Consider the following 20751-nt stretch of genomic DNA (forward strand, 5'->3'; position numbering starts at 1 on the left):
AGTATATGTGAAAATGTAAATCAGAATAGCTAGAGCTCACCTATTGTTATGGTACTGAAGCCAGCGAGGTCACAAGACTCTGTATAGATCATCGTCAAGTCAATGCAGAAATACATATTCAATTCCAGGTTTGGAGGATTACATTGAAAGGAATGGACAAGCAAGGTTATTACAGTGATTATTTATTAAAGGGAGATCGGCAAGTTCCATTGACCAATATGACCGAAGCAATGTCAGCTTTTGTAAGTTCAGATGGACTTTATCAATGTGATGTAATGCCCGTTCAGGATGATAAATGCATCAGCAACATTCCATAGGTTAACCAACAAGGTTACTGAAGGATTACAGAACTGTGGTTGTAGATATTGATATATTTGGATTGTGTTCAGCCAAACCTGGGAAGAATACTTCAGCAAATGGTTTGATCGGCTACAAAGGGCCAATTTGGTCATCTTCAAATTGAATTCAAAGACGAACTTGCCAAAGCAGAAGTAACTTACAGTGTTTGGGCAACACTGAGAGACATGACCAAGTAGCAAATAAAAACTATCCTGGAATTTTCTGCACCTGAGACAAAACAACAAATTAATGATATGGGAGTGTGAGTGTGTTCTATCAGAAATTGGATCCAAATTTCAGCACTGGGTGTGATTCACTTGATAATCTTGATAAGAAAGGGCCAATAAATTTCAATGGACAGTGCAATATCAAGAATTGCTTTTGACAGGTTGAAAACTTGTAGTGAGTACTGCCACCAAATTATGTTAAACTTGCTATTGTTGCCAGTTTACATGAATGTTAGTGCAGTTTTATTACAGCAGGATGAGATGGGGAATGAACAGCCAGTCAGTTACTTTTCAGAAAAATTGATCTGTTGCCATCAGAAATAACTGTGGGGAAAAAAAAAGGGTGACTTTGAATTCGATGTTGGCTCTGAAACACTTTGCAGTCTACACGTAACTCTGCAGGCTACTATTTCAACAGAACATAGTCCTTTAACTTTCCTTACAAAATTTCATAACAAGAATCAGAAACTGTTTTGTTGGAGTTTAATGCTGAAACCATACAATTTTAAATCCATTCATGTCACAGGAAGAGACAATATCAAAGCAGATGTTTTATCAAGAGCAAATATGGAGGAAAACAAAATGGAGGAGTCAAAATAGACTTGTGCAGAATGTGATTTTTTTTTATGAAGAGTCCTTGTATATTTGAAGTAAATGCATTGTTATTGCGAGTAAAAACTGGAGAAGTGTAATAGAAATAACGATGACACAAATAGAAAATGAAAATGTCTCTTACAGATAGCTTTCCATTTTTGTTTTGACAGGTGTTGTCAAGAACAATGCATAATTTAAGTTAAATTTATATTATATTTTACATTTTGTGTGTTAAGAAGTGGGGGATGGAGATGGATTTTAGTTTTGTTCCGTAGATTTGTTTTGTATATGGTCACTCAGATGTATTTAATGAGGATTTCTAACCTTAAAGCAGAGGAAGGGGTTAACAGTGCAATACATTATAAAATGGCAGAAGAAAGAAGCTGTGCTGTTGCCTACTGGGTCTAGGCACATACACAGAGAAGAACAATCCAGAAAGCAGTAAGTTAGGTGCTTGGATGGATGGGTAAACATATTAAACTCTCCGCCCCGGGTAAGAAATTTTGGAAAGTGACTTGAGGGACCTTGTATTTCCCCTGAAGTTAAAGTAACAGCAAGTTTAGCTTGCAGTTTGTTTTAGGTTTCTCTGGGAGTACCAACTGAAGAAAAGTAGCCTCTAGAAATTTTCCAAAAGGAAATCTGTTGCAGCTGTGCCAGCCCGACTAAGACGTTTTAGAATGGAGATGGTGATGACTCTTCGGTGAGTTTTGGGTGTGTAAGGATATTATTCCGATAAAAGGGGGACTGCGATTTTGAACGTTTTTCTGATGTCTGCAGTTAAATCTTATCTAATGTAACGTAGCCCTTGTTTAATTGTGTTAAAAGCAAATTGGAGTATTCTTGTGAATGTGTTTAACGAATGAAAAAAGATGTTTAACAAAACAAGATTTGTCTCTATCTGGGATACGACTTGTCCAATACTAACATCAGTTGGGATCATAACAGAACACATACTTAACAAATATTCAACGGCATTGTTCAAACAAATCAAATCAGGAGCATTATATCATGTGATGCAGAATTCACTTTTCTATAGATAAAAATGGGAACACATCTGCTTAAGCCTAACATTGTTGAGTAAATTCAGATGCAAGTCAGTCAGAGTCAGAATTGCAGATTGAAATGTGATCAAATTTTGGTTCCAGCTACTAACCACAGCTCGCTTCAAAATGATTGCGTGCCTGTAACAAACAGCAACAACTCACAAGCATATGCAATAATTCTAATTAGTATTTTGACATGGATGCCTCAAAATAATAGAGGATTAATACAACTTTGCTGGAAAACGGGGATGTGGAGGTGCTGGCCGAGGGGTGGTGTCATTGATCTAACCATTCCTGGCCGCTTGAGTTTTCAGAATTGTGGAGGAAGCCAGAAGAAATGGATGGGATCATTGTACCAGAGGCAGTACAGTTTATATGGTGAATGGGGCTTGATGTAATTTGCTTTCGTACAAATTTTGCGCATTGTTTCTGCTTTCAGAAAGGGGACACATTACTGATAGCCACTGCTGATTAGGATGACAAGGATACCCTTTCTTTAGATGCAAGCTCTGCTACATCCAATTAAGCTCACAAAGCATTTACGCACAATTGAATAACTGGGACAACATCGGTTTGGTGTTGTAACTGCACCATATAAATGTCACCTTGCTGTAAGTAGGTAGGTGGGGGTGCTGGAAGGTATGCATAATTTAAGATCGAGCCAAAAATGCAATGCAGCGATGTGGGGGGGAAAGGTAACTCACTGAAGAATGTCAGAGGAGATGTGCAGGGAAGCAGTTGTACACATCCACTGCCTTCATGTCAGAACAGGGACACTTCTCGTCACAGGACTTTTTGTTTTTAATCCCTACAGTGTGGAAACAAGCCCTTCGGCCCAACAAGTCCACACCGATGAGCCATGCCGAGACAGCGAGGCAGTGCTTTGTTCTGCTGAAGTCTAGAAAAGGGCTCTAGCCAATGATGAATGTTAGGGCAGAGGGACCAGAAATGAGCAAGAAAGTAAGGTGCCAACAGAAGGTCCAGATGTTGCCGTCGTGAGGCAGACTTGTGGGAGGCAGGGGAGTAGGTGTGGACTAAAATCGTATCTATACTTCTGACCAGGATCAGTTTCTTTGCAGTCTACAATAAATGTTAACAATTCAGGATGTGATGCAATTACAGCAGAAACTCAGCACGTATCTCTGAAGAGACTGCTGGCTGGGATTAGTTTGACACCACAGAGGTGCAGAAACTGACATCACTTGGGAGGTGCAAAATGACGTGGAGCAAGACTGAGCAAGTGCTTTTTCAGGTTCGCTTTTGGATGAGCGGGGGCAGACACAGAGGACACATGCCTCAGACCGGATTCAGCACTCTCCCCCAGGGCAGGGGCATTTGAGAGGCCCGATCGTACAATCTCTCTCAGGGTAGGGGCGTTTAGCAGGCCGGATTTAGCATTCTTTCGGAGGCTGGGGGTATTTAGCAGGCCAGATTCAGCACTCTCTCTCGGGGCAGGAGCATCTAGCAGGCCAAATTCAGCACTCCTTCTCAGCAAGGGATCATTCAACAAGCCAGATTCAGCACTCTTCCTTGGTGAGGGGGATCTCAATAGACCAGCTCGTTGGCTCTGATCCCTGGCAGGGGCACTTGACTGACTAGATTGGGCACGCATTCCCTTAATGAGGGTATTTAATAATTTCGATTGGGCGCTTTCTCCCAAGGTGGGGGTATTCAACAGGCCAGGTTGAGGACTCTCTTTAAGCACGGCTGCATTAACTCTGGATTGGCCCTGCATTCCCAAGGCGAGGGAATTTAACAGGCTGGATTGGTTACTCTCTGCAAAGGCAGGGGTGTTTAACAGACCGGATTGAAACCTCCCTCCAAGGATGGGAGCACCTAACTGTTTCGGTTGGGAACTTTCTCCCAGCTCAGAGGTATTTAAGTGAAGGCTCTGTCCTTGGGCAGGAGTATTGATAAGTGAGGGGCGGGACCTTTTGGCGAAGGCAGGCTTATCCTCCTGAGGCATTTTCCTCTTTGTGGGTTTTCGGTTTTCCAGCTTTGGTGCAGGGGCCGGAGGCAGGCGGAAGCGGTGGTACAGGGAATTGTTCTTTGAGAGGCTTGGAGGGACAGGATACTGGAGCCGATTGCCCCCACGCACACGATGGGCAGCTTGAGACCCAAGCTGAGGGCTGGGCGGAACATACTCGCGATAATCGACAGATTGCTGGGTAACACCGTCTGGGCGGTAACGAGTGTAGAGCGACTTTTGCTGGCCGTACCTATCTAGGGAATCACATGGTGCCCTGGAGCATTCTGCTTCCTGGTGGCTTGATCTTCCAAGCGGTCGAAACTTTTCCACCACACCGCAGACAGATTGTGTCTTGGATGGCCGAACCTTAGTCTTAATTCCCTTAAAGTCAGCGAGATCCATCTTGTTAATGGCTTTCATTACTTCCTCTTTTGTGTTCTAGGTGCAATCTGAGAGTTGGGTGGAGTGGGGGTGGGGGGGGGGGGGGAAAGAGAGAGAGATTAATTAATTTCTGGGAAGAGAGCAGATGGCGCTGAGGCAAGGTTGGATCCTAGATCTTTGTTTGGTTTATGAAAATCTCGTAATGAATCTCTGTAAAACACTGGATGGGTCTCAGCTGGAGCTGCATCAAATTGTGTGCAATCACATCTCAAGGGGGAACAAGACTGTGGCATTCAACAAGGCTCCTCATGCTAGACTGGTTAGCAAGATTAGATCACATGGAATACAGGGAACATAGTAGAACAGAGCATGACAGCGCAGTACAGGCCTTTTGGCCCTCGATGTTGCGCTGACCTATGAAATCAATCTAAAGTCAATCTAACGTACACTATTCCATTATCATCAATGTGTTCATCCGATGCCATTTCAATGCCCTTAGTGTTGGCGAGTCTATGACTGTTGCAGGTAGGGCATTCCACGTCTTTGAGTAAAGAACCTAATTCTGACATCTGTCCTATATCTATCACTCCTCAATTCAAAGTTATGTCCCCTTGTGCAAGCCATCACCATCTGGGGAAAAAGGCTCTCACTGTCCACCCTACCTAATCCTCTGAACATCTTGTGTGCTTCTACTGAGTTCCCTCTTAACCTTCTTCTAACGAAAATAGCTTCAAAGGTCCCTCAGCCTTCCCTCATAAGACCTCCATACCAGGCAACATCCTGGTAAATCTCCTCTGCACCTTTTCCAATGGTTCCACACCATAATTGCCACTTTTAGAATGCTGCATTCAATTCTGGTCTCCTTGCTATAGGAAAGAGGTTGTGAAACTTGAAAGAGTTCATAAAAGATTTAAAAGGCTGTTGGCAGGGAGAAGCTGAATCGACAGGGGCTATTTTTCCTGGAGCATTGGAGGCTGAGGGGTGACCTTATGGTCGTTTATAAAATCACGAGGGACATGGATAGGGTCAATAGACAAGGTCTTTTCCCTTGGGTGGAGAGTCCAAAATGAGGGCAGGGGTTTAAGGTGAGAGGGGAAAGATTTAAAAGGGACCTAGGGGCAACTTTTTCACACAGCTACATGTATGGAATGAGCTACCACATGAAATGTTGGAGGCTAGTACAATTACAACATTGAAAACGCATCTGGATGGGTATAATGGTTAGGAAGGATTTAGAGAGATATGGGCCAAATTCTGGCAAATGGGACTGGATTTATTACAGTTATCTAGTCAGCATGGATGAATTGGACCGAAGGATCTGGTTCTGTGCTGTACATCTCTATGACTGAGGAAGGATCACTTGACCTGAAACGTTAACTTATTTCCCACAGGCAGATGCTGCCAGACCTGCTGAGCTTTTCCAGCAATCTCTACTTATGAAACCCATCTGGTTCACGAATGTCCTTCAGGGACACTTAACTTCAGACCCACCTCAAAATGGTTGACAGGCGGGCAATTTGGGTCGGTCCAATTATTCAAAGGATGCGTTCATCCACCACCACCTCCAGGGGCAAATAAGCAAAATGGGGGAGAAATGTTGGGCCTACTCCAAGAGACCCGAGGAAATGGAGAAAGTGAAGATTGCAGACGCTCGAGGTCAGAGGCGAAAAGCGTGACGCTGGAAAAACACAGCGGGTCAGGCAGCATCCGAGGAGCAGGACGCTTCGGGCATAAGACCTTAACCAGCAATGCCAGGGTGGGGAAGGAGGGGACTGAGAAATAGATAGGAATGTTGGGAGGGTGGTAAGGAACCTGGGAAGGCAGATGCACGTTGGGGGAGGGTTTGGAAACTCAGATTTGGGAGACCCGAGGAAGCGACAGACAGGCGCCTTCCACAGGAGCAATGGCGACGGGGTCACTGCTGCAGTGACGTCACCGTGAAAGCCCCCTATCTGCCCCAACGGTGGTGTGGGGGAGGGGAGCAGCGCGACCTCTCACCTCCGACTCAACAAACCGATTCCTTGCGGTCCCTCAGCGGCAGCACGGGGCAAGGGAGGGGGGAGAAAAAGAGGGGTGCACTGGAAGAAGAGGTCGTTCACGGCGAGGAACCGAATCCCGGTCTCAATCACGACACCTCTCCCACCCAAAAATGATGCCGCTCCGATCACAACATCATCCCCGACAGAGAGGAAAACACACGACCCGCTGCAAAGACGACTCAAAATGGCCGCCATTGCCAACCCCACCTTTTAAAAACACGCCATAGACCCGGCCTCCTCGGTTGAGGGACAGCCCGCGGCACCAATCGATGCGCGGGTACTGGCCAATTAGATTGACGTACCGACATCACTGGCTCGTGGTTGGATTTAATGGCCATCAGTCAGGACGAAAAGGCGGGCCGCAATCTCTCGTCGGCAGCCAAGGGGGGAGTATATGTGTGGCAGAAAGCTGGCTATGATTGGACAGCTGGTCTGTCGGTCAGGAAAGTGGGCGGTATCTGCGTGGGTGTAGGTCGGTCGAGGACTTGACATTCTGATTGGATAGCCGCCATGTCGTTCAAGTGAAGAGGCGAACTCTTACCACGCAAATACATGTGGAGGAGGGCAAGTTCTTGGCTATTGATTGGGTAAACGGGCTGTCAGCCACAAAAGATAGGCGGTTTTAGCTGCGATTGGGCTGGAAGATTGTCGGTCACAAGTGGTAGGCGGGTGTGCGCGGGTCGGCGCAGCGTGATTGGTCGCGTCTCCACCCTTTCCGGCTTGTCAGCGTGTGACGACGGCCGCGATTGGACAAGCACGGGCCAGCCCTGAGAAGGAACGCGTGTGACTGGCGGGGCGGGAGGAGGCGCCGCCTGATTGGTCGCACCCACCCACCCACCCACCCCCCTCCGGATGTCGGCGCGTGCCGACATTTCGCGATTGGACAGCTGGCACCGTCCCTTTTTCGCGGGGCGGGGCGGGGCGGGGTGGCGGTGGAGACGGTACGGCCGGATTGGCCGCCTCTCCAGGATAACGGCCGCGATTGGACAGCTGGGGCCGTCACTCAAGACGAGCGCGAGCGGCCGGCCTGGTGGGAGAAGGCGCTCGGAGGGACGGTTGGAGCGGCCGCCATTTTGTTCGAGATCCCGCCATTCGATCGGGGGGTTAAAAATAAAAAGCCTTTATATCTGAGGCGATTGGCGTGGGGACTAGGGAGGGGGAGTTATCGATTCGAATCGAGGCGCGTTTTAAAAGATAAAGTGGGTTTGGGGGGGGGGGGAAAAATGAAGATCTTCGTGGGTAATATCCCGAGCGAAGGGACGGTGGACGAGCTGAAGACGCTGTTCGGTTACTACGGCACGGTGCGGGAGTGCGACATCATCCGGCATTACGGCTTCGTGCACATGGACAGCGCCGAGGAGGCGAACCAGGCCATCGCCGCGCTCAACCAGTACGAGCTGCACGGCCAGAAGCTCAACGTGGCCGAGTCGCGGCCCCGGCCCGCCGCCGTCACCAAGGTCTACGTCGGGAACCTGGCGGGCGGCTGCAGCAACCAGGAGCTCCGGGCCAAGTTCGAGGAGTACGGCCGGGTGGTGGAGTGCGACATCGTCAAAGGTACCGCCGGTCTCGGGTGGAGCTCGTTTGTGGGGGGTGGGTGGGGGAAGAGAGAGAGAGAGGGTTTTCCCGCCGCCATGACGCCTCACAGACCGTTCGGCCCATCGACAGAGCTCACCCCCTTTTTTTCGGGGGGGGCGGGCAATAGTAGGTGATGGTTTAGGAGCAAATTGCTGGAATTCCCCCAACTGAAAACAAAACATGCTGGAGATCCCACACCCACAGAAAGAGAGAGAGAGAGAGCATGCTCTGTGGTAGGGTCTGCAAGAGGCGCTACAGCAATTCACCAAGGGTCCTTCCAAACCCACCACTGCCTCCGTGCAGAGAGGTTTAGATTAGATTACTTACAATGTGGAAACAGGCCCTTCGGCCCAACAAGTCCACACCGCCCCGCCGAAGCGCAACCCACCCAGACCCATTCCCCTGCATTTAACCCTTCACCTAACACTACGGGCAATTTACCATGGCCAATTCACCCTAACCTGCACATCTTTGGACTGTGGGAGGAAACCGGAGCACCCGGAGGAAACCCCACGCAGACACGGGGAGAACGTGCAAACTCCACACAGTCAGTCGCCTGAGGCGGGAATTGAACCCGGGTCTCTGGCGCTGTGAGGCAGCAGTGCTAACCACTGTGCCACCGTGCCGCCCACTACCACCGTGCCGCCCAGGTGAACATGGGCTCACCGAAGCATTGAGTACAGTAGGTGAATGGGGAGGGGGGGGTGGGGATGGAGGTGATAGGTCAGAGAGGAGGGTGGGGGGAAGGTAGCAAAGAGTACAGTGGGGAATGGGGCTGCCTTGAAGAAGTTTTCATTCTCTTGCTCCAAGAATCGCAGGGAGTCTCTACTCTCTGCTACTTTCTCCCCACCCCCACCCTCCTCTCATTTATCTCTCGATCCCTGATGAAGGGCTTTTGCCCGAAACGTCGATTTTTCCTGCTCCTCGGATGCTGCCTGACCAGTTGTGCTTTTTCCAGCGTTGCTCTAATCTAGACTCTGGTTTCCAGCATTTGCAGTCATTGTTTTCACCCCTTTGGCCCAAACTGTGCTGACCAAAACGCCCATCCACGCTAACCCCGTTACCATGCACTTGGCTCATATCCTTCCCGACCTTTCCTAATGTCACCAGTTCCTTCGGTGTCGCTGGGTCAAAATCCTGGATTCCTCTCCTTTAATGGAGGGGGGGGGTGTTGTTGTTGGACTGGGGTGGTCAAAGTCAGAAATCCCACAGCACAAGGTTGTAGTCCAACAGGTTTATTTGAATTCACAAGTTTTCAGAGCGTAGCTTGTTCACCCGATGAAGCGGCTATGATCCAAAAGCTTGTACCTTCAGAGCAATTTGTTGGACGATAATCTGGTGTTGTGTGATTTCTGATTTTGACCCTCCCTAGTGGGATGTGGGCTGCACTGGTTCAAGAAAGCAGTTCACCACAACCTTCTCGAGGACAACTAAGTACGGGAAATAAATGTGTGGCTCAGCCAGCAACTTCCATGTCTCTTAAGTGAATTTTTTAAAAAAGTGTCTGATTCTGATGGGTTGCTTCATATGCTTGCCTTTATTGGTCAGTGCATTGAATATAGGGGTTGGACGGTCCTGTTGCAGCTCTACAGGGCATCAGTGAGGCCACTTTTGAAATACTGTGTTCAGTTCTGGCCCCTCCTCCACGGGAAGAGTGTGGTGAAACTTGAAATAGTTCAGAAACGATTTACAAGGATGTTGCTCGGATTGGAGGGTTTGCGCTTCAGGGAAATACTGAACAGATAGGATGTGTTTTCCCTGGAGTGTTGGGGGCAGAGGGTAACCTTATTATAGAACTTTATAAAGTGGCATGGCGGTTTGGTGGATAGCACTGCTGCATCAGCACTGGGGATCTGGATTCAGTTCCACCCTTGCTACAACTGTTCTGTGTGGAGTTTGTGTGTTCTCCCTGGGTCAAAATCCTGGATTCCTCTCCTTAATGGGGGTGCTCCAGTTTCCTTCTACAGTCCAAAGCTGTGCAGGTTTGGTGGATTGACCATGCTGACATAGTGTCTAGGAATATGCAGGTGAGGTGGGTTGGTCATGGGAAATGGAGGGTTAGAGGGATAGGGTAAGCATTGGGATGCTCTTCAGGGAGTCTGTGTGGACTCGATGGGCCGAATGGCCTGCTTCAACACTGGGGATTCTAAAATCATGAGGGGCATAGATAGGATGAATAGTCAAGGTCCTTCTTTCAGGATAGGAGAGTCCAAAACTAGAGGGCATAGGTTTAAGGAGAGGGGAAAGATTTAAAAGAGACTTAAGGGGCAATTTTTTCATGTAGCGGATGGTGTCTGTATGGAGGCTGATACAATTACACCATTAAAAGGCATCTGTATGTGTTCATGAATGGAAGGGTTTTGATGTATATGGGCCAAATGCTTGCAAATGGGAATTGATTGATTTAGGATATCTGGTCAGAATGAGCAAATTGGACCAAATGATTTGTTTCTATGCTGGACAGCTTTAGGACTCTTAAGAGTCATCTAAACTCAACATTAGGTTGCTCTCTCTCAGTGGATGCTTCGTGACCCACACTTTTTTTTAATTTTCACCCAGAGGTTTGTTTGATGTCTGCAAAGTAACAAATCAAACTCACTGCAAGGCTTGCTGAGGGTTTATTCATATTGCGAAATTACCCAAAATAACTGCTGATGCTATAAATCAGCAACAAAAACAGACATTGCTGGAAAAGCTCAGTATCTGTGGAGAGCAATCAGAGTTAACAGTTCTGAGGAAGGGTCGCTCAACCTATAAATGTTAACTGATGCTGCCAGACCTGCTTAGCTTTTCCAGCAACTTTTTTTGTCCTGAATTGTTTTTGTGGACAACTTTGCAGCACAAATACAGACTGTTCTGACAATGTGTTCATGCAATATCTAGTGCTGTTCAGAATGTACTTCATTTTGTTCTTCCTTGGCCTGATTTTTTTTAAAAAAAATTATATATTTAAAAGTAAATTTACATTTATTCATAAATCTCTACATATACACTGTCACAAATGTAGTTTGGTTCTGTATAGTAGCATATTATGTCAACAAACATTTTGAGATTAACTCTCTCCCAAAAAAACCAAAGGCATCTCTTAATCGGACAAGACTATATTTATACGCACTGGGCATGCCCGATAACTGAGTGCCCCCCCCCCAATTAACTTTGGCATGAAGACCTCAAACAGTGATCTTTCAACACTGCACCTTGGTGAATCTGCCCCAAGCTTTAGAATGTCCCTCAGCAGTTAGTCTTGGACATCGGAATGTACCTGTTTGCAGCACTCGATTGAGGTCAGTTTCTTGTTCTGGAACTCCAACATGTTTTCAGAAGACCACGTTTTGGGCAGACCAAAGAGCATCTTTCACCGAGTTGATGGTCCCCCAGGTGCAGACAGGCCTGGTAGCGATGGGTATCTGGTTGGTGTAGCAACAGCTGTTGGGTGTGAGGCCCTTCTCTTTGCTAGTTGCAGTAATGAAAAGACTTTACTAACATCTAAGATGTTGTCTTTTTACTTTTTAGACTATGCTTTTGTGCACATGGAGAAGGAGGAAGATGCAATGCAAGCTATTGCCAGTCTGGATAATCAAGAATTCAATGGGAACAAGCTTCGGGTACAGCTCTCCCGGTCAACCTATGGGAAGTCTGGTGGGCAACGGGATGTGTGCCAACGTTGTGGGAGGCAGGGTCACCAGGCCCGAGATTGCCATTCAGCACGCTATAATCAGTATAGCCAGTACCAGTACCAGGCTCAATATTACCCCTCTTACTATTCATACTACGATTACGATTATGGCCAAGGTTCCTATTACGATTATTACGAAGATTATCAGACCGCAAGTGCCGCTGCAGCTTACACACCACTTGAATACGTGAGGGAGAGGAGCCCCAACCGGTTGGGCACATCCGTAGTAGGGGCCAACAACTGCACCCTATACGAACGTACCCGCCTGTCACCACTCACCGTGCCAAAATATCAAACTGAGAAATTCATAGACGATAGCATCAGCAGGTATGTATCTGCTCCAGACCAAAAACCCAGGGAGTCAAAGGGGGACTTCGAGGCTTCTCAACTGGGGGTTGATGGTTTTAGTGGTGGGGTGGGCAGTTCAGCCTAACCTGTTGTTAATTTTTACATGTCTCTCCATTTCCTCAGGGAATTACTAGCTGTCCCTTGAACATTCTTACTTGGGCAGTGCCCTGTTTTTGGAGGGATAGTGTCAGCTTGGACATCTTGCAGGCTCTGCACTAAGTAATGCAGTTGCCAAGCACTGCCACAGAACTATGTATGCAGTGTTGATAGGCGTGGAGGCCACCTTCCTGCTAACCATGGATGCTTTTTCCTCTTTTGGACATAAAATGGCAAAATACTTCTGTGTTGACTGTGCAGTTCAGGGGAATTTGGGGGAATAACTGTAGAAAAAATTGTATCCTTCATTTTAAACCATGCAAACTAGAGTGAGACAGCTGGCAGCTTTGCAGCTTCCAGAATCTTTGTGGCTGTGGTTGTGCCTGGTGCGTGTGTTGTGAGCTGTGTTAAGATAAGGATGGTGATATTGTGGGATGAGTGCACAACTGTTGCTCTTCCAGAGAGCTAGAAGCTGCTGGACTGTGCAAGGTTATAGTCCATGGAGTTAATACCCTGTGCGTAACCCTATGCAGTACACCTAAAAATTGTTGGCTCATTGGAACAATCAGTCTGTCAAGTCAAGACCCCTTCATGTTGAAAATCCTTCCCTATTCCAAGGTCTTAGAGATAAAACAGATTTGTTTACATGGTACCAAGGATAAAGTTATTTCTGGTCAGAACAGCAAAGCTGCTGAGATTATTCTCCATTGAGCAGAGAACTTCAAATCCACCCTACTCCCCCTTAATCAAGATTTGATAAGTGAGGTGAGACTTGTTTGGAGAATTGACATAGACATGAGCAGCAGAGTGGCCTCCTCCTGGATTTAAAAAACAGCAGCATGATAATTGAAACAAGGCTGCTGAGTGAATGTTGGTGAATGGAGAAAGATTTTGCTGTCTGACTGCACATTGTCACTCAGACCACTGCTCAGTTTTATCAAAAGTATCTCTCTTATTCCACAAGCGCAAATGAGATTTGGATGGAGCTGCCAATGTTAATGATTTCAGGGACTTTTGCTGATTTTACCCCCTTCGTCACCACCACCGCATACCTGTTCCTCTGAAAAAGTAATGACTATCTCCAATAAGAGACAATCTAGCCACTGCCCCATGATATTCAATAGTGTTGCCATCGCTGAATCTCCCACTGTCAACATTCTGGGGGTTACCATTGACCAGGAACTCAGTTGGACTTGTCATATAAATGGTAGTTACAAGAGCATTTCAGAGGCTATGAATCCTGCACCAAGTAACTTACCGTCTGCCCACTATCTATAAGGCACAAGTCATGTGTGATGGAATACTCCCCACTTGCCTGGATGAGTGCAGCTTCAAAATACTGAGGAAGCTTGACACCACCATTCAAGACAAAGCAGCCTCACTTGATTGGCACCGCATCCACTCCCTCCACCATCAGTGTTCATTAGTAGTGTGTATTACCTGCAAGGTATGCTGCTGAAATTCAATAAAAATCTTTTAGACAACACCTTCCAAACCCACACCCTGTACCATCTAAAGGACAAGGGCAGCAGAAACATGAGAATGCTATGATCTGCAAGTTTCCCTCCAAGACACTCAACATTCTGATTAGAATATATATCACAATTCCTTCAGTATCACTGGTTCAAAATCCTGGAACCATTGTTTATCTGCCTATAGGGAGAAAGTGAGGACTGGAGATCAGAGTCAAAATGTATAGTGCTGGAAAAGCGCAGCCGGTCAGGCAGCGTCTGAGGAGCGGGGCGATCGACATTTCAAGCATAAGCTCTTCATCAAGAGTATTGGAGGGGTGGGGGGAGGTGGCTAGGAATGCGATAGGTTGACGAAGGTGAGGGGTGATGAGTAGAGGTCAGAATGTAGGTTGGAGCTGATGGGTGGAAAGGAAGATGGACAGTTCAACAGGGCGGTGCCGAGTTGAAGGGTTGGATCTAGGATAAGGTGGGGGGAGGGGAGATCGGGAGACTGGTGAAATTGACATCGATCCCGTGTGTTTGGATATTCCCAAGGCAGAAGATGTGTTCCTCCTCCAGGCATAGGGTGGCTAGAATTTGGCAGTGAAGAAGGCCCAGGACTTGCATGACTGGCACAGTGGGAGGGGGAGTTGAAGTGTTCGACCACAGGGCAGTAAGGTTGATTGGTGCACATGTCCTGGATGTGTTCTCTGAAATCTTCTGCAAGTTGGTGTTCTGTCTCACCAGTGTAGAGGAGACCACATTTCTGTCAGATGTGAAAGGATCCTTTGGGGCCTTGGTAGGTGAGGGGGTAGATGTGGGTACTTGTAGTGGCAAGGGAAGGTGCCTGGTGTGTTGGTTGGCAGGCATGGACCTAATGGTGATGTCGCAGGAGGGAATGGTCTCTGCGCAACACAGCTTGGGTGGGATGGGAAATATATCTCACCCCTCTCCACCCCTATCTGTGTTCCAGAACTCTCTCTCTGACTCCCTCGTTATGTCGACGCCGCGCACGCCCCCCCACCCCCAACCAACCCAACTTGCACTCCCAGCACCTTCCCTGCTACTGCAAGAGGTGTAAAACCTGCTCCCACACCTCCCCTGTCGCCTCCATCCAGGGCCCTGAAGGATCCTTACACATCTGACAGAGATTTTCCTGGATCTCCAAGCACCTCATCTACTATGTCCGTTGCTCTCAATGTGGTCCCCTCTACATTGGGGAGACAGAACACCAACTTGTGAAACATTTCAGAGAACATCTCCAGGACACGAGTCCCAATCAACTCCACTGCCCTGTGGCTGAACACTTCAACTCCCTCTCCCAGTCTGCCAAGGACATGCAAGTCCTGGGTCGCCTCCACTGCCAAATTCTAGCCACCCAACGCCTGGAGAAGAAACTGCCTCATTCTCGGTCTTGGGGCTGTACAACCACATGGCATCAATGTGGATTTCGCCAGTTTCCTTATTGCCCCTCTGCCCACCTTATCCCAGATCCAACACTCTAATTTAGCACTGTCGTCCCTGTCCATCCTCTTTTCAATCTATGCAGTCCACCCTCCATTCCAACCTATCACCATCACCCCCCGCGCCCACCTACCTTGATCTACCTATCACATTTCTCGGCTACCTCCCCAGCACCCTCCCGTTCGTCTCAGTCCCCCGTCCCCCCCCACACCCGATGAAGAGCTTATGCTCAAAACGTCGACTCTCCTTCTCGGATGCTGCCTACAATTCATGGACTGCAGCAGTTCAAGAAGGTAGCTCACCAACACCATCTTAAGGGGCAACAAGGATGTGCAATTAATGCTGGCCAGCCAGCAATACCCCATATCTCATGAGAGAATTTAAAGTTCAAAAATCTTGGCTTATCTTGAGTAAACCATAATGCTGTTGAATGTTAGCCTCATGAGAATTTACTTTTTTTTTTAAAAACCCTTCCACTTTCCCGATTTGTAGAAGTGTTAACTTTACGACTCCAAGATACTGAGGTGGGAATGGATTGGAGGGGTGTGTGTGTGTGTCGTGAGGTCCCTGTGGCTATATGCTATCGCTTCACCACCTTATAAGGAAGGTACAGTATTTATCACCGAGACATTGGCAATTGATATTATGAACGGTTATGGCTTCCTTGGGCTTTGGAGGGTGAAGGTGTGTAATGTCAGTGAGCCTCTCTTTCTATTTAGTGCAGAGTTGGGCACCTCCTGGGCTAGTGTGTGAAGTTTATGGATCCAGTATTTAGGTAGTAGACTTTTGTTAGTGTCTCTTTCTGTCTGATTTCTGGGCCGGGGAGAGTCTGGCGTGTCAAAACTCTTTCACAATTGCACTTGACCATTGCAGCTTTGTGTTCTCTGAGATGCAACCCAGTCAGAAGGCTGCAAAACTGCTTGCTTTTGAGAATCCTCTTTTTTTTTTTACCCCCCCCAACACGTGTCACAATTACAATTCTGGGGTGTGTTCTTTCGGCATTCCTCTCCTTGTTTCCTTAAAATCTCCCTTAGGCAAGTGATGTTTTGCAGACTTGGGAGTAGGCAGGTAATTTGTACTCAGGCTTGTGCCTGAGACTGTTTCACTGGCCAGTGGTCATTCATCTCGGCCTCCCGATGATCTGTCTTGCATCCAAACAGGCTCAACGTGTCAAACATTTTGACCCCACTTCCATTGCCTCCAACATACAATTACACAGCTCTTTATATTCGGTGAGACTGCAAAACATTTTAATAGTATTCTGCAGTAATATTGCCATCAGTCCAGTGTAATTCATAAATTCAAATTATTCATCATTACTTGCCATCTTGGGCAACAAGGGATTAAAAAAGCAAAGCAATCTTGAAATTTTACAGTTTAGGAGGTTTTGGACCACATCGCAGCCCATGAGATACTTTTAGGCTGTGATTGCTTAATGCTTGGCAGGACATGGTCACTGGCTAACATGCAGCAAGCTCCCTGTTTTGGGTGTCTGGGCCCACACAGCACGGGAGAGCAGAAGGACGGCAAGATGTCCCATTCTGCTTTTTCTGAGGAAAAAACAATTGATCCTTTTCATTGTGGCAGGAAGGCACATTTGAAGACTAATGCATGAAAGCCCTGTCCTGCTTCTCTCCACATGTCCCATGTGAAAATAAAAACCCTATCCCTGGCCATCATCATTTGGAGCCCTGGCAGCCTGGAAATCCCCCCCTAACCTCGGTGAATGCATGAGCAACTTTTCCTTTCCGGCCAACCCTGTATTGACATAATGTGCTTTCTCTCATAGGTATGATCAGTTTGACTACGATAATACTACCGACACCCGCTATGCCCAATGAACCGACGATATCCTCCTTCCTTCTCTTCCTCCTCCGCCGCCGCCGCTCTCCGAACAGAAGTTTGCTTTCTCGAGACGAATACACGACCCCGCGATCGCAGCATGACAGCACCGTGGCATTTAAAAACAAAATTTATTTCTTTCTCAAAAACAAAAAGATACAATCGATGAGCCCTGCCTTGTGATCCATAGGTTCTGTAAACACACTTTAACGCTCTCTTTCTCACTGATGATTGTGATCAGATATTACTTGTCAGTTTTGTTTTTGTTTTCTTCCAGCCCACCCAGTCACCATTTTCCCCTCCTCTTCCTAGACCCCTTCAAAACGAAACAAACCTCCCTTTATACAGGTCCTATCCTTACCGAACACGGGTGCATTTTCCCCTCCCCACGGTGAAGGCCACCTTCGCTTAATGCTCTTCCAGTCCAACACTGCCTTTTAAAGAAGTGGGGAGCCTGTTCTGCTGTTTTCCCTTCCCTTAAGGGACTGATGGCTGTTGCAGTCAGTTCTGTGATCTCCAAGTACCATTTGTGATTTGACAGCAGGCTGCTGCTCTCGTGGGGAGCTGCTCTGGTTAGTGCCTGGTGTATGATCCACGATTCGGACAAGAAGGAAGCTTCTGTCAAGGCACTTTCCTGCTGCTGTGCCGCTTTTCCTTACCTCTGCAAACGCTTAGCCCTCGAGATGTAAATCTCAGTGGCTGTAGGTGCCTTGCAGAGATTGTGCTGTAAAGCTGAATGGGCTCCCCCCCACTTTAAATAATCTTCACACTTAATTAACTATACTACCACTGTGAATCATCAACCACACAATTAAAAGCCGTGTTTCAGGCACTCTGTTTCAGACAGATGCTGCATTCCTGCACCTTGCCAACGCTGCTGGGATTCTTGCTGCCAAGGGATGCACAGGAGCAGACAGGCCGTCTCCTGCGTGGTTGTGCTTTCTTTCATTTTAGTGATTTATCCTTCTGCAGCCTCGAGTCCGCTCACGGGCAGGGTGGCAGAGTGCGTGTCCTGTAATTCACCGGCTGGCTTTACAGGTAATGGTCCAATTTTGCTGAGTAACTGATCCCGCACCCCCCTTTTCCCCCACCAGAAAAAAAATTCTCACTGCTAAATTTCTCCACTGAAAGCAACGGGCATGCTGTCATTGGTACCATCGGATTCGTGTGAAGAGGAAGACAGGGTGGGGAGACTGCAGGCATCTGGGTAATTTCCAGTCTTTGACTTTTCGGATTGGCTGCTTGAGGACAGAATGTATGTTTCCAGGCAGAGTGAGTGTGTGTATGTGTGTTTCTTATGATTGTCATGGCAACACTGCCAACATGGGTGACAATTGACTGAATTTCCTCTTGGGTAGTGTCAAGGTCCTGCAGAGTTAATGTCTGATGGCTAGCTGAAGATTTCTTGAAATGGGTGCTTTTTTTTGGCATTGAGGATATGGTTCAGTCACAATGTCACCTATAGCTGAACATTAAATTTACCTGAGGTGTTACAAATGACCTTCCTGGATAATGACCATGGGGAGCTGCCACCTCAAAGGACAGACCCAGAGTGATCTGGTGTCTTAGCTGAGGGTGAATGGTGAAAGAGAAACAGCAAACTAGGATTTTCTGTGGGCTGTTAGGTGGGGGGAGAGAGTGGAAGAGTAAAATATTTGGGGGTGGGGGGGTGAGTTTACATATCTGATGTTACACAATTTAAAATGAGGCTTGTTTAATTTTCTTACACTATGATAATGATTTAGTTTGTCATAATTGCCTACACTAGAGAACCAGTGTCTGAAATTAGAGTTGGACAGGGATGGGGAGGGCTGTTTGTATCGTAACATGTAGTGAAAATTAAATAAAATTAGTCTGAAATATCTTTTCATGTGTCTGTCTTGACTTGATTTTTTCACTCTTCAAGCGGTGCTGTCATCCACCTCCATCCTCAGAAGACATGGTATCAATTAAAAGAGTGCATTGCAGTGCTCGAAAAGAGTACATCCCAGAAGGGTTAAGAACAAGCGTTAAGTCAAAGCATTTACATTGTTTAATGTAATCTATAAGCCACCAACTTGTCAGAGGAGCAATTCTACAAGTTCATTAGGTCTAAAAGTTATAATGAAGGTACTTCAAATATGGGTGATTGTTGTGTTGGGGACAGATGCATAGTTATTGCAGTACATTCAAGAGAACACCTCTTTAGCAAGAGGTGGCACAGTTAGATTTGGTTCTTGGGAATGACCTGAGCCAAACTGATTTTTAGTGAGGGAACATTTGGAGTGGTGGTGGTCACTATTGCAAGATTTAAGGACAATGGAAAAAGGATCATGAGTAAGCCAGGTAAGAATGATCAGTTGAAAGAAAGCAAACTTCACGAGGATGATTGGAGTTGAGGATGGACAGCAAAGATGGTAGCTTAAAAAGTGGGCTACCTTAAAAGTAGAGATTTGTTGTCAATCAAGAGACGTTTCCTTGAAAGGGAAAATCCGAGCAAATAAACCCGTGGGTGATAAGAGGTAGAAATTATAAAGAAGAAAAGATGTGTTTATGACGTTAAATTTAAAAAGTACAGTTGAGAGCCAAGCTGAATACAGGAGATTGAGGAGAAATGAGAAAGCAAGAGAATATATTGTTATGAAGGTGTAGAAGTGCACTGTACCTTTAAGAAAGTTAAAAGCGAGCAGAACTACCTAACAGCACCAAGTGTTCTAATCAAGATACAATGTAACCTTTTGGTCCAGTAGTGAGAGTAGCGAGTTGTCTGGATACAAAAACAAATTTGAATTAAGGCAATCAATTTAAATTATATCCCAAAATAATCCAAACTCGAATAGAGTTTGAATGTAGTACATTGACAATATTAAAAGCCAATGACACAATCCGATGCTTTGGGGGTATAAGACCGGGGGGAAATTGAACAGTTGAGAGGAGAAATGTCAAGCCACCAGCGTGTACAGACTGCCCAAAACACATGTCTCTTAAAGGTACATTTATCTACCAACGACTTGTGAAAGAGAAATCCCTAAGAAGAAGGAAATCTCTAGAGGAAGATACAGAGAAGATTTGACAGCTGCCTGGTTTTGAAATTTGAATTTTTGGTAGATCTTAATTGGGGGGTTTGTTGGACTACTATTACAGAAGAGGAATGAGTTGTAAATAGTTGTTAGTTAAATGAGAATCTCACAATTGGTGTGTTGCCTCCAATGTGCTAAGGTTCATGATGTCTCTGATCATGTTTTTGGTATCCTTGAGGGGGTGGAGGAGCAAGTCCTGACTATCAAGTCATGGTCCACATAGGCACCAATAACATAGGTAGGAAGAAAAGTGGGGATCTAAGGCAGTAATTCAGGGAGCTAGGGTGGAATCTTAGAGCTCAAGCAAACAGTTGTTATCTCCCCAACATTGACTGGGAATACTATAATTCAAGTAGTTTAGATGGATAAGTTTTTGTTCAATGTTTGCAGGAGGGTTGTCTGACACAGTATGTAGACAAGGGTGATTTGGTACTGGGGAATGAACTGAGCTGGGCTTGAGAGTTATAAGTTAGCCAGAAAAGCTATACAGAGAGGGCTAAGATGAGCTAGGAGTGGACATGAGACGTTGTTGGCGGATATGATCAAGGGAAACCCTAAGGCCTTCTATAGGTATATCAGGAATAAAAGAATGATGAGTGTAGGATTAGGGCCAATCAAAGATAGCAGTGGAAAGTTATGTGTGAATCT

The 20751-nt window shown here is 46.5% G+C and overlaps 2 protein-coding genes across 4 annotated transcripts; one reads left to right on the forward strand and one right to left on the reverse strand.

Moving 5' to 3' along the window:
• Positions 1 to 1032: 1032 nt before the first annotated feature.
• LOC122543839 lies at positions 1033 to 6912 on the reverse strand. 2 transcript variants are annotated; one of them, XM_043682653.1, is made up of 2 exons: positions 6895 to 6912; positions 1033 to 4621 (listed from the first exon to the last, which is right to left on the reverse strand). In XM_043682653.1, the coding sequence occupies exon 2, from the start codon at positions 4590 to 4592 to the stop codon at positions 3402 to 3404; it is 1191 nt and encodes a 396-aa protein (XP_043538588.1). In that variant the 5' UTR covers positions 4593 to 4621; positions 6895 to 6912; the 3' UTR covers positions 1033 to 3401. The 2 variants fall into 2 exon arrangements, with proteins under 2 accessions (XP_043538588.1, XP_043538587.1); XM_043682652.1 differs by lacking the exon at positions 6895 to 6912 and adding an exon at positions 6552 to 6789.
• A 605-nt stretch (positions 6913 to 7517) lies between these two features.
• LOC122543840 (RNA-binding protein 4B-like) lies at positions 7518 to 18908 on the forward strand. 2 transcript variants are annotated; one of them, XM_043682654.1, is made up of 3 exons: positions 7518 to 8146; positions 11681 to 11772; positions 16992 to 18908. In XM_043682654.1, exons 1-3 carry the CDS (start codon positions 7816 to 7818, stop codon positions 16995 to 16997), a joined length of 429 nt encoding a protein of 142 aa, XP_043538589.1. In that variant the 5' UTR covers positions 7518 to 7815; the 3' UTR covers positions 16998 to 18908. The 2 variants fall into 2 exon arrangements, 1 of the variants encoding a protein (XP_043538589.1); XR_006310142.1 differs by lacking the exons at positions 7518 to 8146; positions 11681 to 11772 and adding an exon at positions 11779 to 12170.
• The last annotated feature ends 1843 nt before the right edge of the window (positions 18909 to 20751 follow it).

The sequence above is a fragment of the Chiloscyllium plagiosum genome, chromosome 45, assembly GCF_004010195.1.
Source record: "Chiloscyllium plagiosum isolate BGI_BamShark_2017 chromosome 45, ASM401019v2, whole genome shotgun sequence".
NCBI lineage: Eukaryota > Metazoa > Chordata > Chondrichthyes > Orectolobiformes > Hemiscylliidae > Chiloscyllium > Chiloscyllium plagiosum.

Bases quoted from the DNA above. Each gene is read 5' to 3' on its own strand.
- LOC122543839 (XM_043682653.1), bottom strand. From the start codon at position 4,592: ATGAAAGCCATTAACAAGATGGATCTCGCTGACTTTAAGGGAATTAAG.
- LOC122543840 (XM_043682654.1), top strand. From the start codon at position 7,816: ATGAAGATCTTCGTGGGTAATATCCCGAGCGAAGGGACGGTGGACGAG. The intron at 8,147-11,680 runs GTACCGCCGGTC...TTTACTTTTTAG, and splicing joins GGAGTGCGACATCGTCAAAG to ACTATGCTTTTGTGCACATG.